At 37.3% G+C, this 22,720-nt stretch overlaps 1 protein-coding gene across 1 annotated transcript in view; it reads left to right on the top strand.

The window, feature by feature from the left end:
• Positions 1-22,720, top strand: part of AK5 (adenylate kinase 5) — a 90,172-nt gene that overhangs the window by 9,348 nt on the left and 58,104 nt on the right. Inside the window, exon 6 of the mRNA XM_082054841.1 lies at positions 10,977-11,168. Within this exon, the coding sequence (XP_081910967.1) occupies positions 10,977-11,168 (192 nt within the window). The remainder of the gene's footprint in view (positions 1-10,976; positions 11,169-22,720) is intronic.

The following is a 22,720-nucleotide window of genomic DNA, read 5'->3' as shown; positions in this document are numbered from 1 at the left end:
GTGCATTGAAAAGACGGGAATAAAATAAGGGTTAAAACTGCTCATTTTCTGCAAGTTTTGGGAACCAGAAATGCTGTTCTTTTTTTTAGAAATGTTGATGATTCTAAACTACTCCAACTACTATCAGCTAAAACTGTGTTCCTGAGTTTTATTCTCATTGTCTTCTTGTGTGTATTTAAAACTAACCTAAAAATACTTCAATTCAGTGGAAAAACAAACAGCTTATGTCATTTTCTGATCAAGTGCTGTTAACATAACAGTTACGGTCACAAGTAAAGGTTGCGTTTTCAGTGCTGAGTTTTTAGAGCACCCTTCATGCCGAGCATTTCAAAGTCTTTCACAATTGCTGGTGTACTGCCATTTCTGTACGTTGAATTCTAAGTGGCATTGCCAAGACAGAAGTAACAAAAGAAAGCAGCTAATGAGGCATTTCATTAGTGTGCTTTTATAAGGTGTTATTCTGGGCAAAATTTAGAAGACTGAATTGAGGAAATTAAGGAAACAGACAAAATAGGTATTACAGAAAATAGCCAGTGACTGCCAGCTATATCTCGTTATTAAAAAAGAGAAGACTTTTAAAAATGAAACAGGAGAAGTTTATTCTTAATTGTCACTTACTTGCGTCACTTTTTTTGGCCAGTGTATTGTGTGATAGTGTGACTTAAGTGCTTTTCTGGTGCTATAATTTTGTGCCGATGTTGTGTTCAATGAAAGAATGGGGGATGTGAAACTGGAAAAACTGACAAGAGTTAAATTAAGTGCTTTGGGTTATCCTAGGGTCAGATTCTCCTTCTACAAAGGGAAACCAGTTAAAACAACCAGTTAAACAACACTTGAGCTCCTGTCATAGGCTCCATTAGTAATACCAGTAGAAACTGGAGTCAGGAGTTAATAGAAAAAGCTCAGGCAATACCATGCTGTAGAAAGGGAGGAAGGTGGACGCCACGTTTCATATATGTTTGAACCCTCCCTTTGCACCAGTCTAATATGCTTTTGTAGTATTTCCTTATTGAACTTAAAATTTTCCCCTCTGCCACCCTGGTTAGTTCTCATTGTCTATAGAAAACTACATGGAAGAGAGAATGACAAATTATGGAAGTGATAACTTTGACTCCTTTTACTATGTGCTCTTGCTTCAAAGGTGCTATAGATTGGTCTCTGTTTATTTTTTGGGTGAAAAGAAGGGATAAATTTAGTCATTGTAGACCTGACTATATTCTCAGAGAGTTCCTTTCTTTTTAGTCTAATGGGATTAGTAAATCATGCTTCTTAAAGCCTGATTCTGCCTGAAAGATAGATGACTATCTGAGTCTCTCAAAAAATCCCAGAGCACTTAATGTAGAACCACCTTTCAGTCTTCTCTATTCTAAAATAAATATGGGAAGGAAAAGAAGGAATCATAGAAATTTTATAGGAGCACAAGAAAGAAAATGTGGTCTGTTTGGGTTCCCCCTTTTTTACCTTTCATTGCAGCTGACACTTACAGGAGCCTATTGAAAGCCATGGAAATAAGTGCACAAAAGATGTACATATTTCAACATACAACTTCTGTTTAATCCAGTGGGATATGTTCATTGTTTTATCTTGGCTTTATATTTTAAATTAATAAAACATGCTTGTTGTTTCTTTAAAATTCTCTGTTTAGTAAGCCATAGTGCTACACACATCAGTAGGAAGGTCTTGTGGTAAGGAAGGGGGACTATCAGCACCCGTCTTCCTTCGCAGGGTGAGGCTGACAGTGATCTGTGGCATGTCAGGTTATTTACCGTAAATGTGCTAATGTTTTTAAGGCACTCAGAGACACCTATTGAGGGATTCCCATTGGGGAAGCGCAATGGAGTTCTGGAGAGTTCAGTAATTAATTGTTGTGATAATTTGTGTAGGTCTGCAATGAAAGATGCTGTGGCTGTTTTCCACAACTTAGAAATATTCTAGCTTTCTTGCTAGCAGTGTGTAGAACAGAACAGAACAGAACAGAACAGAATTGTTCGCATGAGCCAAAAGTGACAAGATGTGAAATAATTAGTTGGAATTTCAGCAAAGAAAGTTTTGATTAGGTAGCAAAACACTTTATAATTAGGAGATCTACTAGGCAATGGAACATCCTTCTGAAGAAAATGGTGAAATCCCACAAAATGCAAATAGTCAAATCACATTATCCCGTAATACATATGACTTATTCTTATGAAGACATCCCTTGTAGAACACTGAGATCTGTTGATAAAAAGTTCTGAATAAGAAATAATTCCTATTGTTATCATTAATTTTGTCATGGGTGAATACTTACAGGTGGTCCCTTTAAGACCAATACATGGTTGCCTTCAATCGCGGCTGCCTTCAAAGGACCGAATGTAATTTTAGGACTGCATAAATGTAGGAGTAGTTACAGCAACTGCGAGGCTGATGTGGCCCCTGGTGAAAATGAGTTTGACACCCCTGATTTAAGGGAACTGCCAAAAGATGCATGAAGTGGAAGTTACTATTTATTTAACTGTTTTCCCTCATTTATGATCCCTTCACAACTGTTAATTGTTTTGATTACAAGGGTTCTAAAATCCAGTTGTATGCTTTGAAACAGTGACTTCACATTATTATAATGTTTGTTTCATAAAGCAGCTAGAACAGTTTGGGGTTTTATTATGTAAATTAAAATAATTATGGTTAGTTTGTGTTAGGGTAAATAGGATATGCTGGCTTTCTCATTTCTTTCAGCCATATAGGATATAGAGTAGGTGCCAGCAGGAGAAATGAGCAGCAGGGATAAGAGTGACTGTTTATTTATCCTGTGTCATTTGAGTGTGTTGGGATGGGTATTCATCTGTAATCCCATGGAAGCTTGAAATAAACAAAGCAGCCTTTATTTTAAAAGTAGCATTTTCCACTGTATAGCCTTTCTCCGTTGCCCTTTTTTACACAGACAGAAACAAACTCTTAAGAATATATGTAATAATACCAAAAATAAATTGTGGGGGGAGAATGTGAAGGACAAGTTATTAAACTGAATGGAAAGAGGGATGAGTAATACAAGGTATTGAGAGAGCAGGTAAAGCTGCAACAGAGAAAGAACAAATGTGAGGAAAACAAAAAGTCTGTAGTCAAAACAGGCTACAAAAAACTGACATCATTGTAGGTTAAGAAAGTATGTCAGGTCTTTGTTAATCGTAAGAAGCCCATATTGTTTTGTTACCCATCTGTTGTTCCTCTTTGTGAGGCATGATGCAGAGGGGTCAAGAAAATATCTGGACCCAATGTCACATAAAGGGCTAGGAAGTCAAAATGTGGAGTAGACCTGAGCTGGCCACTGTGGTCAGTGAAAGGTGGACCAGGAGAGAGCCTGGACAGGTTTGGTCTAAATCACATCACCTCCCCTTTCCCCACTGGTGCGTGTTGTGAACAGTGGATGATGAACAACTGAAAGGCAAGGCACAAAGGCATAAAATCTGTCTTGCTCACAAACGCTAACTCTATAGTTCCATGAACTCTGTCTACTGAACCTTTTTGTATGTATTATTACAGGGCTTTCACCAGTAAGAGCTGTGCTGAGTTATTGGAAAGATAAACTAATTTATATTGGACATGGTTCACCACATTAGTAGAGGAAAAGGAGCAGGTCAGCTAAGGTTCCTGGTTTGTCTTCCAAGCGTATATAAAATCTAACTGTGCTGTGTTTGCAGACATCTTTAATGTAACAAATTATTGATGCTAAAATAATCTCTTCAGCTTTATGGCTCACCTAGCTGTAACTGAGACTTGACACTATTTGAGGTTTCATAATCTCCTTGTTTTGTGAAAAAATCATGTGGACATATATGTCTGAACTCTAGTTACAGTACCTGTCCTGCATAATGTTCTAGTATAGAAATACACGATGATAATGAATTCTTGTTGAACTTTGCTTGCAATTGCTCTTGGTACTACCAGCACATTTTTATCCCTTTGACTAATCCAGAAGCTGAACTTTTCTCTGGGAAAAAAATGTTATTTTTAGTAAACGAGTCAAAGCAAACCAACTTATGCTAACATTCCCAAACATAGGTATAGCTGAAAGATGATGATTTTTTCCTTATGTTGCCAGACTCTTGTGTGGACAGTAAGTTCTCAACGTGTTGCTAGGCAGAACTGTAATAAAACACATTGCATCTCAATGACTAAACTGCCTAAGATAAAGCAATGTATCATTTGCAGAACTCACAGTATTTCTCTTTCTGTTCAGATCTAGAAACCAGAAGTAACAAACACTGCTTCCAAGCAATAATGTTAATCTGGAATAAGTGGATTAAAAAGCACTTTACACATCTGAGGAATTTTACATTTGAATGAAAGCTTTTTTCCCCCTCTCTTTTATTGAGTTTGGTTAATATCACTGTTCCTATCATCTATATATTTTTGAGCTGGAAAGAAGTCTTTAAGATGGCATCAGTGATGTTATCAGATTTTCCGCAGTGCTTGCCAACCAGCAGCAACTCTGCCATTCTGGTCACTTTCTTACACCAGCTTCATTTCTTAATGGTCAGCTACTCACTGCAGACTCATCGCAGCCTGTGTGAACCCATAGCCCTGGCACCGCAGTTTGCTCTGAGTTTCTCTCGTTTTCTCTGAATTTCTTATCTAATTTGAAATAAGGCCTCTGTTTTTGTCTTTATGGATACATGACATGTAACTTCTCTCATTGGAAGTCTTGGATTGCTGCCAAGTCCTGGCTCTTCCATTTTTTAATTCCAGAAAGGGGAGTTAATACTGCCAAAGTTTTTGGTGGGGATACTTCTAATAAAGCCCTGAAGTCATATGACTGTGAGAATCTCAGCTCTCACTTTAAAACAAAGTTTCAAGCAGTAATGGTTGCGGAGAGAAAATGAAAACGTTAATTTTAATGTCTTTAAAGCATATAGAACTTCAAGTTTATATATTTGTTTTAGATGTATGGTGATTTCTGGATTTTGATAATTTTGAAATCCTTCTGCATAGTACCACAGATTCAACACTGATTTATTTAGCCTTTTAGTTTGAGCTGAGGCATATAGCTATCCTAAACCACAAATTACTATCCGCGATCTCTGCTGAGTGCTAATAGTAGAAAGGTGGTTAGATTCCAAGCACACATTCAAAAACACCAAGGAGAAAATGGTTTATTTACCATTAACCTGTCAGCTTGAAATTCAGCAGGTCACCTACAGCACCAGGATGCTCAAGCATCTTCCTCTCCAGGAACACTGTGATGAAATGTCTCTGACTGGTGTATTCAACTCGAATGACTTGCACAGAAGGAACTGCAGATTGACTTTCTGTGTAATCTCTCACATAGTAATAAGCTTTTACCCTTCCCAGAAAAAAAAAAAAATCACTTCAGTACTTTCCAGTTAATTTCAATTACTGTTTTGGCTTGGTTTTGTTTGGTTTGGGGTTTTTGGTGGTTGTTGGTTTTGTTGTTGTTTGGTTGGTTTTGTTTGTTTTTCTTCCTACTTTCAGTCATTCATGCACAACTTCCATTCATATTTCAGTAATTCCTTCACGGACATTAACCCTATTTCAATAGAGTACAGATGAAGTTTGCTTAAAATATATTGATTGTAAGTTTTATTAATAGTGAAGTGAAATGTTGAACAAGTATTAGAATTAATGAATGTTCATTAATGAGTATAATTTAATTCCTTGACAAAAGAGACTTTTTTTGTACAAATTATCTTGAAATATTTTTACATTATATGGCCTAGGTGACAAGACTATATTTGAAGAAGTAAAATCTTAATTGAAATAATAAACAGAGGCAGTAAATTTTATCCAATTCCTTGTTGAAAATGTCCTTAAAAATATTCGCAGATGCACTACACCTTCAAAGAATAACTAGCTCATCTTGGCTGTGATCCGAGCTAACTTTTTAACTCCCACATATATCCTTTATGAAAATTATTATGAGAACTAATTGTGCTAAAGCAGAACAAACTATGTAGATGGCACAGTACAAGATCCTGGGAAAAACTAACTTGTCCTCTCGGAGCTTCACAGGCTGAGGACAGCAGCCCTTCTCCTCCAAGCCCAGTACTCAAACCCCCAAGCAGAAATGGTGCCTGCAGTCCCCTCACAGTTTGACACATGTGTTTGTGACTGATAAAGATATCTTTCCTGCATCATGGTCTCTGTGTTGTATTCATTGCCTCCTCAACTTCTATCTCCCTTGTCCCAAATCTCCACTTCGTTGTTCCAGGCTGATGAGCCTTAGGTACAGTCCCCGACTGGATATATGTACCCAGTCATCTCTGTGAGGAGTGGGAGGGCTAGAACACCAACAGTCTTCATTGCTGTGGTTCCTCTCATTTGTTCTCTTTGGGCCTGTGAGTTTTACATAGCCTACTTAAAGCCAAGTCTGAGCAGGGAGCCTATGGAATGGTCTTTGTCTTCTCCCCTGAAAGATGGAGCATTCTCCTGGGAAAGGTGAGCAGTGCTTCCATTGTCTGCTGGGTTAGAGACCCTAGACCTCAGGTTTGCTGTTTTTCTGGACAAGGGCTCTTCTCTGCTGGCCAAACCAGCCAAAGGAGAGCTCGTCCAGTGCAGGTCCTTAACCCTCAGGAGGGGACCTTATATTCTGAATTCAGGGTGAATGGAGGTGCCTGCTGAGCAGTTCTGAAATGGAAGTCTGCTTGGACCTCTCTTTGTAGCAGTAGAATCAGTGTTTACAGCTAGGGATTCATATCGATTCACTGCCCTGCACAGGTGAATCTCCCTAAAGACACCTGCCTCTCTCAATCAATTATTAGGGGGCTGAATTATGTAATCTGGGCAATTTGCCGAAAGTTGATTTCTTGAGCAGTGTGAATACAGTTCAAAAGCAGTTACCAGAAAAAAATCCATTAACAGGATTCATTCTTTGACAACATATTCCATGATTTTGCTTTTCTAAAACAAGAAAAACAAAAACTGTGCAAAGAGTCTAGTAACCCAGCAGAGATGGAACTGTGAAAAGCAAATCAGTAATTACAAGGGAGAGCACCCATACAATGGACATAAACTAGCTTGCTAGTAACCTTTACCAATTAGAATAAAATGCACTGTTAAATTAATGACAACTGTTCATGAGCTGTCAGTTAAGTTTTCTCAGGAGTATCTAGTAGAACATACCAGGAATTAGGAAACAGAGCATTTTTGTCTTTTGCCTAATGAGGAATAACGAGAGAGAGCATAATTGTCTAATTTCTAGCAAACAACCACACTGCTCTCACTAACAAGAGATGTAGAAAATATCCCCAGAGAGAAGAGAGCATCTTTCCAGTTATGCTGCTTTACGTCAATAACACCACCAACTTGCATGGAATTACTCTCAATTTACTCCATGTTCCAGTTTAGGAAGGAGATTCAGACTCAGAGTAGGATTTTCTTACTAGTAAATACTATTCTAAAAAATGAGAGGATGTACCCACAAGTTTTATTCTGAGTCAATGCCATACTCTCTGTCTCATTTAAAATTCAAAAGGTTGTGAATAACCAGAGACGTGTCTATTCCCATAGGCAGAGATTCTCCTTTCTGCCATGTTCCAGTAGGCAAGCAGTCAAATTCACTTCCCTGAGCCCCATATACCTTCCTCATGCATTTCTGGACATGAATAAGACCCTCTGCTTTCAGCACAAGATGAATGTGTTATGGGAAATCAGCATGAAGGAATACAGTTCTTTTGTCTCTGCTGGCTCTGTACACCTTTTCTACAAACCAAGTCTCAGAATAAAACTTATTCCCTAGTCATAAAACTCAATGACAGTTAGTTCTGAGTTAAAAAAAATGGGTTAGTTTTCAAATGAGTCATAAAAACACCTTTTATTTTGTTAGGAAAAACCCAATTTGTACTCCTATTTGTGTAGAAGAACTAGATACATTTCCAGAGGTAATCCCAGGTGCCCATGTTCACACTAGCCTGTTACACACCAGCTTAAAGTATTTATAAGCGCATCTTGCATCAGGTGCAGTTGAGGTAAGTGGAAGGAGAGTGGTTCATGAACAGGAATGAAATATGAATAGCATTTTGAGGGTTTACCAAGGGTTTACAAAGGTTTTACCAAGGTTTTAAATGCATGTAAGAGGATATTACATGCTATTAGGTCTGTATACCTATGGATATAGAAGAGATGTTACCCTTTTGTGCATCTAAAACCAAGCAGAGGCTTGTGTTTATTAAATGTTTTTCAGCTGCTTTCTGATGACAAAGATGCGTATTCTAAAGGTAAAAGATTAATTCATTGAGGCATCACATAATAAGAATCTGCTTTGTATTCGTACTTCAAATATGCTTGAATTACTTTTTGTTTCCAATTCAAAAACCATTTCAGACAATGCTTAATTTGAAAATAGGCTTCTTGAACTGAGAATTTCAAACTATTGTTTTCACTGATATTTTATTTCTGTGAGTGCAATCTATTTCAAATTAGAAATGCTGAAGTGTCAGAAAAAAAATGGTTTTAGTTCCTGGGATTCTGATACTGTCTTTTGTATTGTTGCTGTTACTAATAAAAAAAATAAGAACACCACCACTACTCAGCTCCTGTAGGGAACTTGCCATTTTAAAAAGCAAGAGGAAACAATTAAAACCTAATTAATTAATTTTCCGCAGTAATTACAATGTTGTACCTTGTTATTATCCTCACTTTACAACCAGAAGAAAAAAAAAAGTGGGCATGCTTTCCCATTTTCTTAAAAAGGAACTGAGCTCTGGAGCCAGTGCAGTTTGTGGGAACTAAGCAGAAGAGAACCTGCACACCTGATGCCATCACGGTGGCTTTCACATCCCTCCCTTGTTGTGTGGCTGCAATTATGCAGCCACAGTTTCTGTAAAGAACTGAGATGGCCCGTGGGAAGCTGCACTGTCATGTTTGTGTGAAACAGGAGACCTTCCTTTTGTCTCCTTCCTCTTTTTCCTTTAGGGCTAATAATTTCACGAGAGATCCATTTATTATAAGTCCTCTTTGTAAGGTTTGATGTGAAGTTATGCGATATGCAAAAGCTTAGGTGCTGCACTTGAGGAGGTCTGGTATGATTTCACAGATCTGAGTACGTGGTAGATGCTAAACCTGAAGATGTTTGGGAGTGAGGAGAAGGCCAGCTATGGCTTGGAGCATCTAAAGATTTCTTACCATCTTTCTTCACTACCACTAGGATCCACACAAATTGAAATACTAAATAAAAGTACTCACTTGTATAAACTCCTTTTGTCCTTCACTTTACTAGGTCCCTGTTTTACAGTTATAATATCTGAATCCCTGTGTAACGTATGTTAGGAAGCTCCAGTCAGCCAGATTTCCACAGCGGGACGTGAGATGTCCCTGTGCTCAGTCTGCTGCAATGTGCATCAGCCATTGTCATTTGTCAGATAGTGTTTCATGACCTAAAACACTTTGAAACCGGCAGCATTTTTTTTCAGAATCTGTGTCGTAATTTGGATTTCTTTATTACTGTATGCTCTTTAAATTCCCAACTTCCGCTTCCTCATTATGCTCTTACTACTAATGAAGCAACCTTAATTTAACAGAGCTACTTTTAGTAGTGTCCATATTGCATGGAAGTCTAGCACAGAAACTTTCATAGTATTTCGCATGAATAATTATGTGCCTTAAAGCTATTATATGGTAGTAAAATTAACTGTCATAGTTAATTCATCCCACGAAAGGACAGACACAATTTCTGTCAATTATGTATTTTAAATAATCCGAGAAGAGGGGAAAACTACTTGGTTTTTGTGGACATGGAGGTACACGTGTTAGAGTCAGGAGAGAGTTTCTCTCCCACCAGCAGGTATTAAAAAAATTAAAATAATTAAAAAAAAAAAAAAAGATGAAAAGGTTAATTGTTTCAAAATCTAATAGATACTCATTAAAAATTAGCAGAATTTGGGGTTTTGGGGTTTGGTTTGTTCTTGTGTTTTAGCCACTTTCTCCTTCCTCAACACCATATCCTACTCTGTCAGCGACCTTCTTTGTAAAAGCAGGTCTGTACATTTATATAATGTACAGATAAATATATATTTTTATATATTATATATTTATATGATGTACAGATAAATTACATTCAGTCCTTTGAAGGCAACCGCAAGGCTGATGTGGCCCCCGGTGAAAATGAGTTTGACACCCCTGCTCTGGTATATGTTTGTCTTTAGGCAATTTAACATCCCTGTGTAGAATCACCTGGATATAGAGAATATTCAGAAACATAACTGGTTGGTTCTGGGCCTCAATAGCAATATATTAATAGCAACTGTATAATGAGCATGAAGATAGAAATCAGTTCCTTCTTTAGTAGTTAGAACACAGGAGATGTTTTGGTGATACTTTTCTATAGATCAAATTTGATTATCAAATTTACATAGTACCAAGCTGAACAAAGACAAAATTGTTCTGTAGATAGGAATCATCATGACAAAAAAGTCTGTTTAGCATTCTTGAGCATCCACCATCATTTCTAATGTAACTAGATCATGTCATTTCTAGAATAGTAAGCTAATTTTTTTACTAATATTAGTTAAAGTATGAACTTTTTATGTTCAGGTAAGTAAAGACAGCAGAAATAACCTTGTTCTTGTATGTGAGAACAAATCCTTCTGATCTGTAATCGGATAAAAAAGTGCACAGTAAAATACAGGTTGTTTTTATCTGAAATGCTTCTTGCAGAGAATTTGAATATGTTTTAAAAGGCAAAACTAAGCTAGGCTAAAACTAGCCTAGAGTAGGTTTCTGGGGTGAGATGGAAAATTTTCATTAAACTTTTTCCTTAACATTTCAGGTAGAACAAATTGACTAACCTTCGCATAAGACAAACAGTCCTCTCCTTAAGTCTATGAATTTACCTTAAAAATAAAACAAACAGAAAATGCATGACTTAATCAAGTTCCAACTTAGGCAAATGTAGAGTATCTGACCCTCACCTAATAATGGAATTGCTGAGTCCTATAGTGCTGGATACTCAACTTAATCACAGACTTCTTGAATTGCTCTTTCCACAGATCTGTACCCCAGATTTGGTGGTGTTTCTGGCATGTTCCAGCCAAAGGCTGAAAGAAAGGCTACTGAAGCGTGCTGAACAGCAAGGGAGACCTGATGATAACCTGAAAGCCACTCAAAGACGACTAATGAATTTCAAGCAGAACGCCGTCCCGTTGGTTAAATATTTCCAGGAAAAAGGGCTAATCATCACAGTAAGTCCTTTAGTATATTTAATAGCTCTGAAAACTTAATTGTTGCTGCGGTTAAACTTGGCTTCTTACACCTTTTGCTTTAAGATAGGTTAGACGGGTCAAATTGTGGTTTAGGTATGCACCATGGTTACTGAAATCAAACTTCCAGTTTGCTGAGAGTATTTTCTGTAAAAATGGAGTAACACAGAGCAAAATTCATGTGCATATAGATGACATGGCGAACACCATGTCAGTTCTTTGCTGCAGGCAGAAATTGCTTCGCCAACTAGTTGCAAACCCTTTGCTCAAAAATTATTGCATGAAAGAAGAGCTTGCCTTGAAACACTGGTTGCATTCCAGTGCCAGCAATTTCATCCCTTACAAATAGTCACGTACTCTTTGGATGGTTGTCTTGAGAGGGGAAGAAAGCAGAAAAAAAATACCATTGTAACAGAAAGCATGTCTTGAGCTGGATTAGATCAATGAAGGCTCTTCAAGGAATAAATATATTTGGCTGCTAACTGACTCCAGTAAATAAAAAGATCCCTACATTATCTTATAATGGGTTAAATATGCCTTATTGTGTGGTCTCCTACAAGGTTTAGCATTTCAGATAAAAATTTTGACGACAAGAAAATTGCAATGTAAATAGACCACTCATATATCAGTAGGAATACTGACTTCTGCAACACTTGGGACAAGAGAAAGTCCCTCTAAACACAGAACATACCAAAAGCTGCATTAATAAATAAAACCAGAAGTACTTTACAGAAGTTGGGCTAGCAAGGACTGCTGAAGTATTTAAGTGCTTAATGATGATGAATTCAATGAGCAGTTGACAAGGGTTGAACCATTGACGTGTTCTAAATTACAGACTCTGTCTGGTTGTAATAGTGTAGAGAACTTGGTACCACATGTGGTACCACAAGAGCACAGATGGCCTGTTTTGTTTCTTTTGATAGACTAGACAACCTAGGTAGTTCACATGGCTGTGTTCTCCTCATGGCAAGTATCTGAACTCCCTAGGTTATTTAGGCTATCAAAAGAAACAAAACAGGCATCCTTAATTGCAAAGTTGCCTAATGATGTTGGTAGCCTTAATAATACATCTCAACATCTTTCTGAATTTCAAAATGAAAATCCGAGGAAATTATTACGTTAGTCTCCCCAGAGAGTATGTTTTCTGTTTGAGGATTTTGATTAACTCTGTTTGGAAGGCTGAGAGGACTGGAATTCTTGGAAGCTGGTTTTCATTATTGAGGGAGTGTGTGTTTGTGACATTTCTGTAGCCTTTACAAGCGCGTCTCCTATAGAAAGCATACTTAGCTCTTTGGGGAAAGTGTGGCTTCGTAAATAATGCATGTGGGGATTCTGGATAGAATTCCTTTTCTGTGATGAGACCTGCAAAACAGAGGATGTTTTTCCTATAGTGGTTTTGTCTTCTACTTTTTAGTTTCTTGAGAGTACTAAAGATAATTTAAACTGCAATGTTCACCTTAGATATGTCTTTTCTTTTTGAAGCAAGCAGATTTTTGTGATGGGTATGGAAATGGTAACATGACACGGAAACAATAAGGTATCTACTCAAAGTGTGTTGATATCATTTCACAGAAATATAGAAATTACTTTAGATTTACACTGTTGTAGAAGAGAAGAGAATTGGACTTTGGAAGGGAGATTCTGTTGTTCACTTGTCATTAGAGGTCCTGCAGTGCAGTTGTGTTTCCTGTGTTACAAAACCAGGATGCATTAGTAAAGCCGAGCCCTGATTTAGATGTGTGAGTAATTTCACAGCCAGTGGATTAAAGGATCCCGTTCTGTAGATAATAAAGAATATATATGGCAGACCTCATTTCCATAGAATTTCATTGCATATGGAAAATACATTTTGCAGTTGCCTAAGGCAACTAAGTTAGTGGGGGATAAATGAGAAGAAGGAGTAGCTGGGAAAGGAGTGATAAAAAGAGATTAAGCACACATACTCCGGAGCAAGTGAGCAACTGAAAATTTCTACAAAAACCACATGACTTTGAAACGGAGGAAGTGTGTGCTCAGTCCACATAGAAACCTGCATACTGCTAGAGCAAGTTGTACATTTTAAAATAGTGTTTATAAAAGCAGTTACTTTGTCGCTATTTGTTCCTTTTCTTAGTGCCAGATTTATAGATCAGCATTATCTATAGAGTTTTGACAATCTTCTGACAACATAATTTCTTTTCATATGTTATTTTTGTTGCAAATTCATTTGTCCAATGGGAAATCTGTTTCTGCCAGCTTCCTGTCCTAACTCTTTAAGCAAACATCAATGGAGATATCAGATGTTTTCTTACTCCAGATGGCTTTGACCCCATTGTCTGCTTCACTGAGGAACTTGAGCTTTCTTCTGATTTTGAAAAAAAAAAAAACATGTAATTTTTCATAGCCTTCCATCAGTGGAAAAGACAGAGTTTTCTTATAAAGTCGTAAGATAACAGAACCATTGCAGTCTTCATCACCACTTTCTCCTGCTGGAAGCCTTGTCTCTTCAACTTGCCTTTCCTAGTATGTATCTGTACATGTAATAGTAACACTTCTACATACATTTGATGAACTTGCTCATGCTATTTCCCTACAGAAGGAGGAAGCAAGAAAGAAAATCACATTTATGCTGCTGATTATAACATTGAACCTGGAAGGCACTGACATATTATGCGGATGAGAGCAGTGTAAGAACTAGAACAGCATAAAATAGAATTACACTAGCCTAATTCCCAGAGGAGTGAATCCTGGAAGCAAGGACAGGCAAGGTCAGTGATGACCAGGAGGGAAAAAAAAGAGTTACATTTTTCTTAAATCCCTGCCTGCACCTTGTCACTGCGGTTCAAAGCTCTAAATCTCAGACGTTTCTTCTTCCCAGCATGACAATTCTAAGCAGGGAAAATAAACAGGACCATTTGTCATAAGGAGGGTTATAATTTTAGAACCACAACTCAAATTTTAAACATCTACTTAAACGTGTTCTTCTTCATGGATAAACAGACCAAAAGATAAAAGAAAAATTCACTGATATCTAACTAAATATTATTTATAAGCAGACATTTGATGTAATTATTCTACTGTTAGACACTGTAAGAGCAAGAAAACAAAAATCCAAATTCCCAATTAATATTGTTTTTCCTGCTCTGTTGTTCCCTGTTGTTTTTAACGTAGTTAGGTTAATAGAATTAAAAAACATGATCTTCATTTCACATCTAGTTGGTTAGGTTGATTAGGTGTAATTCTTTCCCTTCATATATTTTTCCCCCTGGATCTTTGATAATTGTATACAATATGTAGCTTATACTTGTTTGCTGCTCTGTATGCCATATATTTTAGTGTGTGCATGGTATCCGTGCTCTCAGAGTCTGATCCTGGCTTCTCTTTTCAAGGAAAGAAGTGAGGGCTCAACTACGGTAGTTCTGACAAATGGGAAGGTATAACTCTGTGCTTTCTGAAAAACTCCTTTGGAATAATGAACTTGGAATATCCAAAATTTTGGCTTGTTGTTCAAATTGAACAGATCTGTAAACTTCATTATAATTAAGAAAGAGAAGTAAATATCTGATATTGTCATGAACACACAGTCTGTGTTTAAAATTCTTTTTAGCAATGTCAGCAGGTCTAGCAAATCAAAACCTGACTTTACTTAAGTCCAATGTGATTTCAGAAAGTGCCAAGACAATAGTAATAGATATCACAATATTGGACAATGAGTATATAAATAGATGTGTATGCTGGCATTTATTTTATCAGTAACTTTAAAAAAATCTTAGGATATTATATATTGTTGTCCTGGTTTTGTTTATCTAGACAATAACTAAGCCACAGAGTAATGGGGGGAAGATATTAGTTAGATTAAGTTATAAAAGAGAGAAAACGTAAATGCCTAGATGATCTGCAGATACTCTAATGTTTAGCACAAGACTTCAGTTCTGAACACAGTTTAATCTATTCCTGTATCCTTCCTGCCATCTAGCAAATATTAGAATATTATTGTATATGGTCTCAGGTGCTGACATGACAATTGGTATGTGTACAGAGCCGTGCCAGGTCAACCAAGGCTACTACTGAGGTGTGGTCATGAGTAGAGAACTTCAAAATAACGGGGTCTGTGTATGCAAACTTCTAGACAGTGCTCACTGTTCAATTAAAAATACTTAGGTGGTTCGTATCATTCACTTATAAGAATCACTGTTAGGTAGTTCATTATTTTGGCTACAGCACTCCTAGAGATACAGTACAGTATCATTTCAGTTTCTAACACTGATTTATAAGAGTTTCCTTCCTTTTTTTTTTTTCAAGTTAGATAATAATGAAAAAGGCAAAGAAAGAGAAAAAAACATAATCATTATGTAACTAGTGTGCTTTAATACTTTTAATGTGATTGCTGTCCTGAGAGATAGCTTGCTCTGAAAAGAATGTGCTCTGAGTTACAAATAATAAAAAGTTAATCCTCATCCCACCCCCAACTCCTGGCACCTCAGCCTGGAGAAACTGTTTTTTAGGAGAAAACTGCTTTGTGTTAGCTGAAGTTCTAGTCTACCACATCATTTTTGCCTGGCAAGAACTTACTCTTAAAGGGGACCACTATTAAAGAGTTCCTTCAAATCAGCTGGAAAATTCAACTGAAAACTGTCTTATTGTTTTGTTACTTTCAAAATACATTTCTCTTCTATTTCTATACACTCTTCTATACACTCTTTCATTTTTAGACACTATATTGATGTTTCATCATTATTAGACCTGCTGCTATGAACTACCTTGCCCTTAAGAACCATCGGATAAAGCTCAAGAAAATCACATTCACTGACCTTTGAATAAATTACTATGATGTAAAATTATTCTCACTAGGAAATTTTTTCATTTACACCCCATCAGATGTAATTCATCTTACTGCAGGGAAGTTTAAGGAGCACACCAATACAGCATGGTAGACCATAATGAACAAACTGTTGTAGCACTTGTATGATAATGTCTGTAACTCTAAGTCATCAACAAAATCTCCCACAGAAAGCAGCCTCTTTGCCTGCAATTTATTTATTTTTCCGCTCAGCTGACTTGGTTAAGTTGGTCTCAGTCATAGGGACGAGGTACATTCTGGAGAGAAAGGAATGAGAATTCAGAGGATAGTGGATGGTGCCCACACAGTGAAAAAAATGAGTTGTACTTTTTTTACTGCTAATTCACTGAGGAAGAAGAAAAAAATATGGCTACTTATTTTTGTAAAATGAAGCTATTAGTAGCCATCAGCCATATTCAGTAAAGCCAAATTCAGTGAAGTTTTGAGCATGCTATGGTTGTTGCTCTTATGTTTTTATCAGCGGAAAAAATTATCAGTGGTAAAGAGGGCAAGATAATACGCATAATTTTTATCTTCAGATAATCTGTATTTCAGAAACTAGTTATTTGTATCAAACCAAAACTGATTGTGGGAAAATGGTAGGATAGAAGTTGGGTAGAATGGAAAAGGCAATTAAACTTCATGTCTCTACTCTGCCTCGTTCAAATGGATTTTAAGTCTCCGCTATTCCCACCCAGTAATCCCCATCACCCAGCTGTTAGTTATTTTGAAAAGGGTCTCTAAATCTCCACTTTATCTGGACTCTAATCTGGTATAGATGTTGGTATAGTCATTGGAGAGTAGATCACTGGGTTACAAAAACCTTTCAGTCACAGTTTTTAAAGCTCTTCCCAGAGAGCTTCGCTGTTCTTTGTAGAACATATCCAGTGGTCTAGACAGAAAAACAATACAGAACTCATCATCCTAGCAGTGCAAGTTTCTCTTACTGGAGGCAGAATGAGGCCCAGTCTGCCTTATTTATAATAATTCCATATAAGATCCAGTGTCAACCTTGTTATCTTAGTAAGCCTGTGTGTATTTAAAAAAAAAAAAAAGAAAAAAAAAGAAAAAATACTAGCTTTAGTGAGACAAAAATGCTAAACATTAAGAGAAGGCTCTGGACCTTATTTAAACAGCCAATCCTGTGGCATAAAATGCTGATTTCACTGATATCTTCATTGTCTCACTTGTCCTTTTAGGGAATTTACTGTGCCTGTGCAAAACATTAAAATGACATTCAGATTAGTCAGAGAAGTAAAGAGAAACCAGAAAAAGCAGCTGAAGCTGGAAATGAATTTTGAGCACAAATTTAGAAGTTAAATAGTTGTGGGTGAGGGAAATAGCTTCTATAGCTGTCTGCCCTCATTAGCATCAAACAAGCCTAATGGCTGGCAACTGTCACAGAAAAATTCCCCATGGAACTGTGTTATATAAATTTTTCTCTTGATTTGGTTAAAAAAGGGATTTTGCTATAGCATTGCACACTGACATGAATTTTAGCTACAGGCTGTAATTTACCAATATGCTGGTGAAAATATCAGTTGTAATCAATTTCTAAAGTTTCTGTGCTATCATATAGTTGTCCAAAACATATCTTGAGTTTTGTTTTGCTGATTCCAGACGTCTTTCAATTACTCATTCGTCTTTCAATTCTGGGGCCCTTCCCAGAGAAATGCGAGTCCTGCAGTTTTTTCAGCTACTCTCAAGGGCAATCCAGATCTTATCAATAGCAAACTATTAGGCAAAGGCACGATGGGAACCTCCACTCTGCTTCCAGGTGCTGAGAGCACCACTGCCAGGCACCTCTGCCAAAACAGAATCCAGCTCCAAGAATCAGCTCAGTGGAGGAACTGTGGAGGAATCAGGTTTGGGAGAAGGCAGAATCACTAGCTGCTCTTGTTTTCTGGTAGCGATACTTGCTCTCATCCAAGCAGTTTTGCATTAAACAATCCGTTAAAAGAAAACTTTTAAAATCCCACCCCCCCTTCCCTGAAGTAATGCTAGGAATAGAGACTGTTAGCCACCACCGCCCCCGCATGCTCTCACTTTGCTGCTGCAGGCTCAGGATCTCATTTACGTGCCATCTGATGCCTTGGATCTTGCATTTGTGGCTGCAAAGTGATACAGGAAAGGTTTCACTCCAACCTAGCCCTCTCTGAGTCTGAGAACAGCCTTTGTCTCCATAGGTCAGAGATGGGGGTTGAACTTGCTTTGCTTTGTAGAGGGTACTGAACTGAGATTTCCCATCGATTGGCCCAGTGTCACCAATATATTTTCAAATACCTCTCATTTGTTCTAAAAATACAGCCAACATGAGCTCAGTCTTGTAGGAACATGTTAGGTGTGCTTTTAACATGACTGCTACACTGGCTCTTCAGTGCACTTCTGGTTTCTTGGGCATGACCGAAATGGCTGCAAAGAGGAAGCCAGATAGCTCTGAACATCTGCTGGAGCAGAACTTCAGCGCTTCGGGAACTTTTCAAATCAAAAAAGAAATGTAGGGAACCATTTGTGGGAACCTCAGGACCAGGGGTTTTGTTTGAGGTTCAAGAGTCTCACTGTTTTGCTGCACGGTTCCTCAGTCTTTATCTGGCTCCATGGATGTATATGCTTATATAATCACCAAAAAAATTCTGTACAAAGAAAATGAGAGGTGGAATGGGAAATAATTGCTATCACTTTTTCATTTTGTGGTGATTAAAAGCAATGAAGTGTAAGTTGGAGCCTAGAATAGATAACCAGATCTCTGCAGACACAAAGTCAGCTACCTGTCATTGCAAATTAAGGGTCTCTGTGTCTCTCCTGTGTTTGGTAGCTCTTCTGCAGAAAAATTGGGGTATGAGAAAGAATTGGGATATGAGAAAGAACCTGGAACTGTTTCCTGTAGAACTGCTGAACTAGAGAAAGTTTACACGTGCTCTCATCACTGCCGTGTTTTACACTGTGTCTCCACACTATTCATGTGTTACTGATTTGTGAGATATTTTGGAGAACACAGAAAAGACGCACATGAATGAAATTTATGTAGAAATGTGTCTAAACAAACTGTTCATAAATATATGCACATTTTATATGGGATAGATGAGTGATTTCTGCATATGTGGAAGCTTGTGTACCATATATACTTTCTAAGCTTCAAAATATTTTAGCCTCTCATTATATAATTTATGTCAACAAGTTAAGTGTATCAGAAATACTAATGTCTGCCAGAGAATGACCAAGCTTGAAAACTTGCCATCTGTGTGTACGTACAGCATGCAGAGAAACCCCGAGGGTGGAAATTCTTTGCTGAGGTAAATAGTGTTGGTGCAACACTATGTTCTTCTTTATCTTTGGAAGCACGATGATTTAAATAAATAACAGCTTTTTGGAATCTGCCATGGCCTCTGTGCCCCAAGTAGTTTGAATGAAGAAGTAGGGTTTGAAAAAATAAATAAACTTTGACAAGTCCAGCTGTAGAATTGGCCACTGAAGAGCACATGGGCCAAGCTAATTTAGGAACTCCAGAAAGAGAGAGGGAATGCTGTTTTTGACAGCCATATTAGCCCAGATTATCCATTTCTGGCACAGTGAAAGCTGATATGTGTTTAAAATTAACAGAGATTTTTTTTTTTACAGATTTGAAGCTAAAACTGAGAGAAGTAATTAAGCCAAGTTATCATGCAGAGAAATGAACTGTAAGAGATATTTAAAATAACATGCCCTACATATTCTTCAAGTTATTTTAAACAGTTCATCTTAGGGTAATTAAGCTGCATCCTTTGGGTGAATATTAGCTTCTTATTTCCTTTTTGTAGTTAAAGTGAGGCTTAAAGAAGATTAATTTTTCTCATTTAGAGGAGGCTTATATTAAGAAACTGGCTTGGAAAAAATACATTGCCTCTGGGAAGTCCTTTTGTATTGAATACTTTGCATCCGTAAGCACATCCTTAACCATACCTGATTTTGTGAACATCCGGCAGAAGAACCAAAACTGCATTTCAGCCATGCTTTGACATAAATGTTAAAACACCACTTTCCTACCAGAAGTTCTATTAGTGATTTCAAGCTCTGATTACCACTGTCGAATCTTCCCTGTGAAAAGTTTATAATCAGTGAATTTCTGATTTTATGGGCAAAACCATTTTGCTGTGATTTGATGGAAGAAATTTGGATATCAACTCATGCAAGTCGCTACATCGGTAAAATCAGGATGGTCTTTCAGCTCTCACTCTCACAGTCCTATTAAAATGTTACTACATCTCGTGCCTCGTGCATTGCAATTCTAGTATTTATCATCCTTTATCTCCTGACTCTTAAATTGTCAAATATTTCTATTTCCTTATGCACATGGCAACTGAATGTTTGCTCTGATATCAACCATACTCAACTTTATTCAAATGGGTTAAATGAGAGTGGGTGGTCTGGCCTCTACTCATGCAATCTGGCATCCTCCTGTAATTATTCGAGCATTTGCTCCTGTTCTTCCTTTCCTGTAGATGTACTGCATGAAAGAGAGGGGACATAAAAGATTACACTTTCTTATTTTTAATGCGTCATAAACTTATTCACATCTGTGAATGCTCAGATTTTGTAATGAAGGAAGCCACGTAAGTGTCAAAATGGAGAAGAGATGCTTAGACTGTCATCAGAAAGTCTGATGCAGTTAGTCTTCTGGACCTCTTCTGGCATTTTTCTTTAGTGTTCTGGAGTCTTTTTTCAGCATTTAGGCTCAACAAGCCAAGAGTTAGATGCAGCTGCAGTGCTGGTGGAGAACTGAGAAAGCTGAAGAGCTACTCATCCATTATGTGACTCAGAGAACACACCACACTAGAGAGTGCTAAAGTGAGAAATATAGCTTCCGCTCTATGCTTTTCAGTGTTTCTGATGCCTCTTTGGAGGATTTTTTTTTTTCCTAACACTACTAAAGAATATCTACTTAACAGTGTTTTGAAGAACTGTATGAAACACCTCAGGATTAGGCAACATGGCTATTGTGTTAACTCAGCACCTCAATGAAGTAATATATCCTTCTTGAATTTGCTCATAATTATACATTGGGTAGCCACTAAGATGGCTATTTTATTCCTTGTAACTGTGGTACATCATTTAGTGTTATCACAAACATCTCTGTACATCATTGCCTTGTATCATGTACACACAACCTAAAATTCTTGGCAAAGACACGCTTGTGAATCCTCTGCAGTTAATTTTTGCTACAACTAAGGATTTTTCCTTTATCCTCTTGCACAATTATCCTACTCCCAGGGTTAACATTTGCACCTTTCCATCTGATGCAGGACTGCAGTTTGTTTCACTAGTGGCCAGTGAATATAACTGCTCACTTTGTTGTCACCGTATCACATTCTGCAATTCAGTAGTCTACTTCAATAATAAAAAGGGAAAAGAAGCCTCACAAGACATGTCTATAACACTGCAATCACAATTACCATTGTAATTTTCTGTGAAGGAAGAACTGTTGTCTTAATTCTCAATGGTTAATCTCTTTTTATGCCAACAAAATGGTCATTCATGCCAGTCATGCTATAGCAAATAGAGGACTTAATATGTAAAACCTGGAATGTTTTCACTGTAACTTGCTGTGATAAGTTACTTACATATCTAGGATTGTTCATACATATGTTACCCCTTGACCCATTTTGTTAAAAATATAATTGCTAAAATTACATTGGTTTTAGGCAATCTTCACTATTTTTCATTATATCCTCCACTGGATTACTTCTCCCATCTTTAACCAGAATGTCAAATTGAAGCTTCGCATTCATGTTTTCAATACCGGTACCTCAGAATTCTCTGCTCTGGCTAGCATCTCAGGTCTTATCCTTCATTGCATTCTACTATCTGTTATGTTTTGGTAACACTATAGTTTTTGTAATGCCTATCTCCCTCTCCTACCACTGCAAGATGCCAGTTAGGCAATATTAAAATATGCTTATCACTGGTTTCCTACGGTGTTCTGCCTTCTGTGCTTTTTTGGTCTGCTCTACTGAAGAGACTTATTAAAAGGGAACATGGAACATCAGCAACAAAGTTTTTAGTCAAGTTGGTTGTTAAATTTATCAGTCCTTAATACACTGAAAAAATCAAGTAATCTTCTTTCTATCTACACCATAGTGCAAGAATTTCACTGTATAAATTCTACATAATATAGATTCGCATAACCCAAAGGCATCTAATTTCTGTTTCTTTTACAAGAACATTATCTCTGCTGTCCCTCAGGCCATGTGCATCACCTCAATCTGCTGTAAGGGCCATTAAAGGTTTTGTGGGTACTTTAGCTTTCACCTCTGACTTGGTTCATGGGGTGCAAGACACAAATGAGCTCAATTCCAGCACTGTGAACACAGGTTCTTCTTCATTTATGCAATTTGTGTTCTCTTATATCTCTTGAACTTTAGAAAGAGGGTCAGGAGCCATGTGAATTCTGAAATGAGTTTGGTTTTAACAACTCTTCATTATATCCTTGAACTACAGCCAGGAGACCACTCCTCAGAAAAATCGCTACATTCAGTAGGGTGAGTATAATACAGAATAAGTTAAACATAACTGGATATTCTTTTACCACTTGTGTTAGGACTTGGTAACAGGAACCATGTCTGTGTTTCTTGGAAAGATGTCTCTACTAAAAAACTCTTAGCTTAACAACCAGTTAGAGAGAACAACATGTTAGAGAGAACTTTCAATGGAATTTATTTGATAGCTTCTTGTTGAGGCT

The sequence above is a fragment of the Streptopelia decaocto genome (genome assembly GCF_964273445.1).
Source record: "Streptopelia decaocto genome assembly, chromosome: 5".
In the NCBI taxonomy this organism is placed as follows: Eukaryota; Metazoa; Chordata; class Aves; order Columbiformes; family Columbidae; genus Streptopelia; species Streptopelia decaocto.
The sequence above is the reverse complement of the archived record's forward strand: the minus strand, read 5'-3'. Positions and strand labels throughout refer to the sequence as shown.